Below are 11,929 nucleotides of genomic sequence, written 5' to 3'. Positions count from 1 at the left end.
TCAGACCAAAAATGGTTAACCTACCTGTTCTTTTTTAAGGGATTGAAAATGACATTTTTCCCCTAATAGTTTAAGTGTCTATTTGGATAAACAACTTAATTGTATATTATAACAAAACACTTATCATGATAAACATTTATGTATATGTTTAGAATTATAATACAATTTATACCTTAATTTTGATTTTAATCATATGAATTAGCTCTTCATTGGTAAAACATAATATTCACTAAGGTTTTGTTTGCGAGTTTAGAGAGGAAAGAAGGAAAGGGGTTTGAAAAAAATGAAGGAGCAAGTGAAAGAAATAGAGAACATTGAGAGGGGAGGGTTTTCGGGGATTAACTTTTCTTCATAATACAAAACTTTTCTCATTTAGATGAAATAAAATGTTGTATGGGAGAGTTTATATGAATTCTTCAAATTTAATCTATTTTATTACAATATTTTTAATATTAAATATATATGAATCATTAATTTATCATTCTCTAAAAAATACTTTTGCAAAAAAATGTGAAATATTTCTCCATTTTTCTCTATATTTCTCACCCTCCAAAACCTTTCTTTCCTCTCCTCTCCTCTCCAAACTCCCAAACAAAGCCTAAACATCCATCATGATAGACACTTACTCAAGTGTCTATTTTATCAATTACTCCCTCCGTCCCAATTTATCTGAGCCCTTGGCTCATTTCACACAGATTAAGAAAAATATATAAAGGGGAAAGTGGAATATATTGTATTGGGAATGATAAAAGTAGTACTCCCTCCGTCCCGGAATAACTGACCCATTTTCTAAAAAAAAGTGTCCCAAAATAACTGACCCATTTCAATTTTCAATACAACTTTCATCATTCCCAATACAATATAACACTAAATAATACTACTTTTATCATTCCCAATACAATATATTCCACTTTCCCCTTTATTTATACACTTTTCTTAATCTGCGTGAAAAACCAAAGTAGGTCAATTATACCGGGACGGAGGTAGTATTATTTAGTGTTATATTGTATTGGGAATGATGAAAGTTGTATTGAAAATTGAAATGACTCAGTTATTTTGGGACACTTTTTTTTAGAAAATGGGTCAGATATTCCGGGACGGAGAGAGTATGTGCTAATTAGCTCTACAATTGTTTTTTAAGGAACGAATTAAAATTTACAAACCAAGTAAAATTAATAATTTTTCCTAACCATTATTGTTCACAATAAAAATTTTCCTAACCATTCAATCAAATGAAAGTGTTTTCGCAAATAATTTCCTACTTCCCTAAACTGTGCAATCAGACTTGTGACATTAAAAACCTAGGCATTGATCGAATATGTTTACTAGTAGGATTATACCAACTACTAAGGTATTATTAACGAGCACTTACCACTTTGAGCCCTTAACGGAGCACCCGTTAATATTTCCCTTATACTAATTATAATCTTTTTTGAGGGGTACTAATTATAATCCTATTACATAACAGTTAGACCCTGCCAACATTAAAACCCCAGCCCGTGTTAATCATAATCCATAAACAAATAAATAAAAATATGACTACAGTAATTAGACATTTAAATCAGCATTATATACACTCTAATCGCTGGTCCTTAAAATCCAAATTCTTCAGTAAGCGCACATCATACCGTTACCCTGAAAAATAACAATGATGAAACATAAATGTCAATATATAATCAAGGCTTGAATTTCGTTTTATTAATTACTACCAATATTAATATTTAATGACAGCTATGAATGCTATTAAAGAAAATAGTATATAAATACATTTAAGTTACAAGATCTACAAAAGTCAATGCTATTAAAGAAAATATATAAATATAATTTAAGTTACAAAATCTACTCAAATCAATGTGAATAATTTTATTTTTTTTAAGAATGTGAATAATATTACTATAAATATATACTATAATATCAAGAATGTCATGGTATCAGAGCCTATCGGGTCCATCGTTGGGCTGAAGCGTGAGGGGGTGTGTTAGTGGCCAACACTCGGTGGGATTTAGTCCCACATCGGATAGATAAGATTCCTGAGAAGAGTTTATAAAGAGGAGGCACTTCTCAATGTACAAGCCAGTTTTGTAAGTTTTGTAAGGATGAGTTATGTCTTGATTTTCATTACATACGCGACGCTCCATCTATCCATCTATTATACTATTATACAACTATAGGGATGATATTATACTATTATACAACTATAGGGATGAACGGGTACCCATTTTATAGGGATATACAACTATAGGGATGAACACTATAATGGGTACCCATTTTATAGGGATGAACACTATAATGGGTACCCATTTTTTTTACGTTTATATAGCTTCTAAAAACCCAAGAAGAGGGTTGGGGTTTGAGTAGAAATCCTGGTTCAAAAAGAATAAAATATTAATTTAACAAATTAACTACTAACATTTATCCTAAGATGTCATGTTAAGTATAAAAACAGGGTTGAGTCTCATTGGTCTATTAGTGTATTTAAACTTGAGTCAAATTACTGATTTAAATATGTTCATATGGAATAGATCTTTAAATTTATCCTAAGCTAAAATAAGTCAAAAAGAAGCACTTCATATATATTTAAACAATTCAAAATCAATACCTTCAAATGTAGATTTGTCCATTGCATTCCAATGAACCACAGTAGCAAATTTTACTCAAAACCTTGATGTTCACCTTGCAGCAATTGTAATCATAACTCAGCTCTCTACCTGCGGGTATGTCCTTTGTAGCAAACAACATTTTGTGGGGTAAACTCTTATCACTGTGATCATACATAACATCTTTCACAACTAGGTTAGGAGAACAACTATGATTTATAAACCTTCCAATGTTTCCATGTCGCGTTGCATCAATGAAGACCTTGCCAGAAGCACCTACAAAATGCATAAAACATCAATCAAATGAAGTACAAAACACAAACTGACAAAGATATTAAATATTCATCATCAACGAAAAACATTACCTATATTAATTGTATACTCATCAACATGTAGATTTGATCCAACTTTTTTGTTGTTGAGATGAACAACTTCTCCAATGAGCTCACACACAAAGCTTCCGGATGGAATGAAAGAGCGTGTTCGAACACCCCACCCCTTCAATTTTGTTTTGAAGATTTCAAGTTGGAACTGAATACCGGATTGACTCACTCGGCTGATGCAAGACGAGGAACACAAGCAAGAAGGGCCACACTCATATATAAAGGATGATTTCATTTGGGAAACAAGTTTTCTGTTACCATCATAGGCTAATGTCCCGCCATTCTTAGCTATGCAAACACATTCAAGACAATCAACACATGCATTCTTACAATTACATCCACCACCTAGTATTGAACGATTCGTCTTTGGATAAGTCATATTGACTAGGTAACCGAAGGGTTTAGGTATCTCCACATAGCTTATAGGTGTCACCACCCGAATAGGGAACTTTTCTTTGCCCTCCGAAATATCATTGATTCGAACAACATCCTTGGAGAGAACAAGACCTCTAGACATTTGTCTTTTTCGGAAAGTTTTGGTTTCCATAACATCTCGAGGAAAAACATTCTTTGGGAGAACATGGCCTTCAGAATTGTGTCTCTTCTGGAAAGTTCCCAAAACATCTCGAGGGGAAACACTAGCCGGTTGGTCCTGAATTTTCTTAAGCACAAACTTGAAAACAAGTTTTCCAAATTGTCCTCTTACTCGAGTCACATTGTCCACAAAATACAACCCATCATATATGTATGAATAAGAAACATTGTTGCTCAACTCTTCCATCACTTCAGATTTTTCAGAAACCTGCAATATAACCCTAACAGGACTCCCCGCATTCATACTATTCCACAAAGCAAGATTTCCGCGCGCCAATTTCTGATCATGAGGCGCGACACCGTCCCTTATATTAGGGTTACCACCATGACCTTCATAAAGCAAACAACCAGAAGACTTCATAACATTCGCATATCTATGAGTTACAACAATGCTGGTTGCCAAAGAACCCTCCCCTTTACCCAAATAATCGATACCACATGAGTGTTGTTGATGGAGACCGATTACAATAAGTTCGGCCCTATATTGAAATTGGTCACCAACTTCAATTCCATCTACATGCCCTATTCTCTTTCCGGTGTTTTCCCATTGACGTTTCGCCTTCATAAACCTTGTAGCTTCGGCTAAAGCCCTTAATTTTGCTTTCAATTTTACAGGTTGGTTTGACTTGTATTCACAATAGAGTTTGTGTGATAAGTCCCTAAAAATTGTTAATGCTTTATTCACCTTTCTCCGTTTCAAAACAGTGTCACTACTTATCTTGTCAGAAGATGAAAGGTTCTCAGTATATGACCATTCTTCACGCTTTCTCCCAAAAGATTTTGAACTTTGCATCTTCATCAGCAAATAAAACACCTTAAAAAAAACAAAATATTCATCATTAATACTATAAATCAAGGCACATTAAAGTGTTGACCCAAGAAAGTTTCAATTTTTAATACCTGAAGAACAAAAAATCAATTAAAACCAATCATTTATCATTATTATGGTGAAACAAGAAAAGGGGTTATAGATTAACATATAAAGAATCATAAAAACTAAAACTTTTTGAAAAATATTAAAAGATCAGAAAAACTACTTCATACATGGTAAGAACATTATTCAAGAAACAAACTTTACCAGTGAGTCAAAAATCACATTCACAAAAGGGGTTAAACAAAAGCATATAAAGAATCATAAAAACTAAAACTTTTGGAGAAATGTTGAAAGATCAGAGAAACTACTCATGCATAGTAACAACATTATTCAAGAACAAAACTTCTCCGTTAAGTAGTTGAAAGAGTGAGTCAAAATCAGAAACTATGCATATTTTCACAAAAGGGTTTCAACATTAGCATATAAAGAAACATAAAAACTAAAACTTTAGGAGAAACAGTGAAACAAACAGTAAAAAGATTAGACAAAACTACTTGAACATTGTAAGAGCATTATTGAAGAAAGAACCAAACATTTTCATGGAGTAATAAAAATCAGAAACTATGCATAAACTTAGTGAGAAGAAGAGGAAAAGACAAACCTTGTTTGTTGAGAGAGAGAGAGAGAGAGAGAGAGAGACTCTGGACTATAGAGTCAGACCAAAATGACAGAAAAACTACTCAGTGAACTGAAGAGTGTGGTTTGTGTAGTGGGAGAGTGGGAGAGGCGGTTTTATATATATAGGGAAATAAAATATATCAATTTTTTACGGTTTCTTTTTTTTTTTGTTTTTAAAAATGGGGCATGACTTTTTTTGTACTCCCTCCGTTTCAAAATGAGTGTCATTTTAGGTGTTTACACACATATTAAGAAATGCAATGATTAAAATAAAGAGAATGGTTATTTTACCAAATTATCCTTATTAACAATTGGTTAGTTTTAAAAGTAATACCTTGGAAGTAGTGTGTTGAGTATTAATTGGAGGGTAGAATTGAAAAGAAAAAGTTATTATTGCATTGGAAACTGAAAATGACATTCATTTTGAAACAAATTTTTTTGGCTAAAGCGACACTCATTTTGAAACGGAGGGAGTATGAGATTGGGTCTTGTTAACGAGTGTCCCGGGGCACTCTTTAAGCATTCTCAAATAAGCAATTATTCTTTAAAAAAGTTAAATATTTCGATTTTCTATACATTGATTACACACATTTTGATAAACACTTACTCCCTCCGTCCCGCAATAGATGACCCATTTGAAAATTTGCAATTTTGATCTAACGTACTTTGACCATATTTTTTTACTAATATACAAAGATAAATAATATCATATAAGATGTCGTTAGATTCGTCTCGATGAGTATTTTCAAAATATCAAATTTTCATAATTTTTTCTAACATATTATTCAAGATGTTTAAGCTCAAAATTATGCATTGAGATGCGTAATATGGTCAACTGTGTCATATATTATTGGATGGAGGGAGTACTACTTATGGTCCTTAAAGAGTGCCCCAGAGGCACTCGTTAACATTTCCCTATTTATAGGTGTAGAGTATGATTTTTATTTGATTTTAAAACGTGAGAATCTTTTAAAATATTTTTATTTGCCAAAGAATTGTGATGAAACTTAATCACTGTTGCGTAGCTGCGCAGCAGTGAATAGTTAATGGATAAAAATATGATATGACAGTGACGAAATGAATATTTGTTTGATGACATGACAATTGATATATATTACAAAATACAAGATATTTATTAACTTTTTTAAATTTATTCTACTAAAAAAATGTTTTTTACATTATTAAAACAATGAGAATCTTTTAAAATATATATTTTTTACTAAAGTATTGTGATGAAACTTAATCACTACTGCACAGTGAATATAAATAAACAAGTCATGGAATAAGAATATGATATAATAGTGACCAGATGAAAATTTGTTTGATGACATGACAATGACACATATTACAAGATACAAGAATATTTATTAACTTTTTTTTGAAGGATTTATTAACTTTTTTAGATTTAACTTTGATAAGAGATATTTATAAACCTATACTAACAAAAAATTCATATTTTATTTAAAAAAATTAATTAATATTCATTTTTATAAACTCTAATAAAAAACTATTTTTGAATTTACTATTTTCAATAAATTAATTATCAATATATTAAATTTAATATCAAATAAATTTTGCTTGTCCTCGTAAACTTAACTCAGCTGGTTGGGACAATGCATAAAAATATGCAAGGTCCGGGATTCAAACCCCCGCCACTACAAAAAAAAAAAAAACCCCGGCCACTACAAAAAAAAAACATTTTGCTTATTTTTTTGGTCAAATTAAATGTTAATTTTATATATTGTAAATTAAATTTATAGGAATATGTCAATACTTTATTTTTTTTCTCGTCAAGTAATTTATTTTCTTATATAAATAGTTTCCATATGTTTTATCTTTCAGAATTAGTCATATTCAATACACATCAAATATCGAATGTGGACACCTCGCTGTGTTTCAAACTTTAGTTTATTATGTTATGATATTCTAGCTCTTTCCGCTTGATCCAACATGTTTTTTTTTTAAAAATTTAAGAGATATAGCTAAAGATAAATTAAAAATCACTTAAAATACAAAATTTTAACTAAAAAAATAAAATGTGTAAAAAAAAATTGTAACTAAAAACAACCACAACAGTTCAAACATAAGTTTTTTTTCTTTTTTGTCATAGGACAAAACTTAGGTACGATTCTTTAAGTGCTTTTCATATAGTTCTTAACTAAAAATACAATTTTTTTTTAGATATAACAAACTTTGAGAATCTTGTCAAAAAAAAAAAACTTTGAGAAAATTATGGATTTAAGGAAATCATAGTGAATTTAGTTAAGAACCGTACGAAAAACACTCAAAGAATTGTACCTAAATTTTTTCCACTCTTTTATTTATAATTCTCTCAATTTCTTTCGTTTGAAGAGATAAAAATACAAATATGTTTCAAAAAACATAATAATTAATGGTGGTGGAACCCGCTATCTATTTTTTTTTATAGGTTTTTATATTTATATCTTTTTAAATGACAATATCTTTTTATTTTAAATAAATGAAGACGATTCTTACTCCATTGATATAACTCAATCATATTTTTTTTTTTGAATTATTTCAGTTAATTTCACGTGTTACTCACTGTAACTGCTAAAATAAATTGGAAGCAAACAATTTGGAGAATTAATAATAATAGTAATGATTAAATAGAGAGAAAAACCTATTGCATAATACTCACACTAATATCCTCGTGAACTTATCTCAATTGATAGGGATAATGCATAATATATACAAGGTCTGGAGTCCGAATCTCGGACACCACCAAAAAAATACTCACACTAATATAAGATAAAGAGACGATAATTTTTTTTTGTGTAATTTATAGTCACGGTATATTGATTTTCCATATGTTTTGTTATATGTTTATTTTTTTTATAATAATATACATGAGTCGGGATTCAAATATCAGACACCCCATTTATTCATTTTAAAAATTGAATTCTAGTCACTAGACTAACAAAAAATAATATCAATGTGGACACCTCTTACAACTTAAATTCAAACTTTAGTTATCATGTTATGATAATCTAACTCTTTCCTCTTTTTTTTATTTGGTGTTTGTGCACAGGGGTGCCGATGATCGAACCTCCAACAACTAGTTCTTATATGACCATTGCAGAGGTGCGACGATGGCCAACTAACTCTTTTCTCTTGATCCCAATAAATTTGTATTTATACCCATGATCCCAATAAATTTGTATTTATACTCATATTGTACTAGTATTATGGAAGAGGAAGACAGTTTCCAAGAAGGGGGGGAGGAGGACCAATTGCTCCTTTCTTTCAACATAGAAGACAAATCGCGCTCCTTAAGTTTGGTGAGTTTTGGTCATCAAAAGGGAGAAAATGACTTCCCAAAACATAGCTCAATCTAGCATTAAAGAAAGAGACATGAAATGTTCAGTAAAAAAAAGTCATTTGCTATTTTGGTGATAGTTCAACATAGTTGATTTGGAGAATTATTTCAAGTCCATGCTTTATTTACAAAAAAGCCATCAACATTTGACCCATGGTCTCCGTTCAATTTTTGCACTTTGTTTCACTAATAAAAGGAAAACCGGAGAAAGAAACTAAAGAAAATGAGAAGTATTTCAAAAGTGTTGCTCCTCCATCTTTAATAAGTTAGACTTTTCTCCTTCAAAAATAAAAGTTAGACTTTTATTTTTAAAGAGATTAAAGAGATATTCCCTCCGTCATAGAATATGGACTAAATAAAGAGTATTTCAAAAGTGTTGCTCCTCCCTCTTTAGTAAGTTAGACTTTCTTGTTTTAAATAGACTGAAAAATACTTCCTTCATCTCAAATTATAAGTCATATTGAGAAAAAAAAAATTTGTATCAACTATAAGTCACTTAACAGTACCAATAAAATATTAATGTTATTTTTTCTATGGTTAAATATGTTTTTGGTCCCAATAAAATTAGGACATTTTAAGTTTAATCCTTACTTAATTTTAATAGTGTTTTTAGTCTCTATAATTTTTTTTGCACTTAGTCCTTACTAAATCTAAATTTGTTTAATTATGTTTAAACTTTTAAGATTTTGAACAATTTTTTGCACAAGTGTTAAGAACATTATGAAAAGTTCATCTTCACAAAATTATCTCAAAATTTTATTTCTACGTCATTTTTGTTACTTTTATTTTGAACTTTTATCTTTTCAACAAATTCATATTTAATTCATTTTATATTAAAAAATACTAAATTTTAGTAAACGAACCTTTTGTAATGTTCTAAATTTGTCTAAAAAAAAAATCGTTAAAATTTTTAAGAGTTTAATTAGAAAAACTTTGTTTTAGTAAGGGCTAAAACTACATGTAAATTATTTTTACAGGGACTAAAAAAACTATTAAAATTAAGTAAGAACTAAACTTAGAAGTTCCAGATTTTATAGGGACCAAAAACATATTTAACCCTTTTTTCTATTATACCATTAACTATTTATTACTATCACTTTTTTCAATTCTTTAATTTATCTTTTCTACACCATTTAATATGGACGATTTTGTAAAAGAACTTATAATATCTCTTACCTATAAAAAATTAATTATATTTCTTAATACGTGTAAAATGCCTAAAACGTCATATAATTTAGGATGGAGGAAATACATATTAAACCATACCAATTGTTATACCCTAATTTTGGACCTAAAAATACAAACTCAGTCTTTCTTTTCTTGTATTTCAAGTCATGTGAACAGTCTCTGATCAATTACATCTTTCTCTGCATTTTATTTCAATATTATTTGCAAAATTCATGAAAAAGGGCATTTTAGTCATTTCCTATGTTAAAATTTCTTTCAATCTTTGAAAAATTGTTTGAGTCTTTTCAAATAGTTTGAATAAGCCCTTATTTCAATTCTATGACAAAATCCATTTCAAAAATTGCATTTGAAGTCATTTTGAGTCAGTTTAGCCCCTAGGGGCATTTTAGTCTTTTCATGTGTCAAAACTCTGTTCAAATCTTAAAAATTGTCTCTGAGTCTTTCAAATTGGGTTAATTAAACTTTTGTTTCAATTCTCTATTAAAAATCCATTTTTAAATTTCATCTGAGTCATTTTTAGTCGTTTTAGCCCCAGGGGCATTTTGGTCATTTCACATGAAATTTCGGCATAGAGAGGTTACTTTAAAGTACCTCATTTAAGCCATTGGTTCATTTTAGTCCGTTTTGTCAAATTTTAATCGTTTCACTTTACGTTTAGTCAAATTACCATTTTTATTCCAATTTTATTTTTTAATTTTTTTTTAGTTCAAAACTTCCAAAAATTGCATCCAAGTCCTTTTTCTAATTTCAAGTTTTATTTTTAAGTCCTCTTTTGATATTTCGAAACTTTATTTTATTTTTTTTAAATTGCAGATTAGTCTTTTTTAAATTTACAGATTGGTCCTTTAGTTTTTAAAAATTGCAGAAAGGCCCATGTCCAAGTCATCAGTCCAGCACAGGTGTCAAAAGCTTATTGGGTCACAAGTCACAAGCTGGCCTATAAATACCAGCCAACTCATCCATGTGTCAGAGATCACCATTCAATTTCGGCCAACTCAACAAACACAATTACATTTTCTCTCTCCCAGATCAAAAGGATCAAACCCAGAAATTTCACAAGAACACGATGAAGGTTTGAACAATCTTCAAACCCTAACCGTTTCTCAACAACACAATCCAACACAAATTCACGCAAGATTCATCACCAAATACACCATTCAACAACAAATTTCACCAGAAAACGAATCAACAGCTCCAAATTTCCCAATTAAGTTGAGAATCATTTCGATTCTCAGATATCTTCAAACGAAGACTTCATCACTGAATCGTGTCTTCTCCCTGCAATTCGAACAACCAAGTGATCACAAGAAGAAGACACAGAGAGAAGGGAAGAAGAAAGAACGAAGAATCTCCAGACCCTGCAATTCGAACAATCAAGTGATCACAAGAAGAAGACACAGAGAGAAGAGGAGAAGAAAGAACGAAGAATCTCCAGGTAAACTCATCAAATCCTCTCGCCTTTTTGTTATAAATCATCATCGAAGATTTGATAACGTAAATAAACGGTGAATCGAAGCAAGAATCATGAAAACATTCGAAAAACATCAAAACCGAAACCCTAAAAGTGCAATTCGTGAGGATTCACCGTTTATTTGCGAAAATTGAGTCCAAATCCATAATCGGTGAAGAAGATAGAAAGATTAGGGTTTCGTTTCATGAGATTCAAGAAGCTTTGAAGATATAGGACCGAACGATTCAATCCTAGATCTACTCTGATCTAAGCTCTTTTTCAAGAAAACGTTTTCGAAATCATAAAGAGGATAGAAAGAGCTTCAAGAAGATGTGCTTATTTTTCAGATCGGAGTAGGTTGAAACTTCGACGCGGCGGCGCCGCCATGGGCCACCACGTCGGAGGAGGGAGGTCTCGTCGGAGAAGAGAGAGTCATTTGCAGACTCTCTCTCTAGTTTCGTTTTAGAGAGAGAAGTGGAGAGGGGAAGTGAACCAGAACCGGTTCAAGGCCTTATATAGGCCAACGAACCGGTTCGACCCATGGTTCCAACCCTAACCCGCCTCTTAAGCCCATTTCCCATGCCTGTGTGACTTTCTGCTATGCACACCCCCCCCCCCCTTTTCTTGCATGCTTTACTGATCTCTTGCTAATTGCACCCCTGCATGTTCAAAAAAATCCTTTAAAATTTCTAAAAGATTTTCCATGCATTCTTGATTGTTTTCTTGACATTTCTGTGGTATTGTTATGTGCTAAACCTTGATCAAAAAAATAAGGAGTATTTTCTTGTAAAATGTTTACCATTTTTGTCAAAAATTGTGAAGTTCTTGAGCCTAAAACCTTTAAAAATTCTAGAGAAATTTTCATATACATTTCTTGATAACTTTGTA

General features: G+C 30.9%; 1 protein-coding gene across 1 annotated transcript; it reads right to left on the bottom strand.

The window, feature by feature from the left end:
* Positions 1-1,285: 1,285 nt before the first annotated feature.
* Positions 1,286-5,156, bottom strand: LOC146954632 (histone-lysine N-methyltransferase, H3 lysine-9 specific SUVH5-like). The gene is made up of 4 exons (XM_085717383.1): positions 5,050-5,156; positions 2,963-4,388; positions 2,600-2,873; positions 1,286-1,635 (listed from the first exon to the last, which is right to left on the bottom strand). The coding sequence occupies exons 2-3, from the start codon at positions 4,371-4,373 to the stop codon at positions 2,602-2,604; spliced, it is 1,683 nt and encodes a 560-aa protein (XP_085573509.1). The 5' UTR covers positions 4,374-4,388; positions 5,050-5,156; the 3' UTR covers positions 1,286-1,635; positions 2,600-2,601.
* Between the last annotated feature and the right edge of the window lie 6,773 nt (positions 5,157-11,929).

The sequence above is a fragment of the Medicago sativa genome, chromosome 1 (genome assembly GCF_051527215.1).
Source record: "Medicago sativa cultivar Bolivia chromosome 1, Bolivia_mono, whole genome shotgun sequence".
In the NCBI taxonomy this organism is placed as follows: Eukaryota; Viridiplantae; Streptophyta; class Magnoliopsida; order Fabales; family Fabaceae; genus Medicago; species Medicago sativa.
This window is presented reverse-complemented; position numbering and strand designations above follow the sequence as displayed.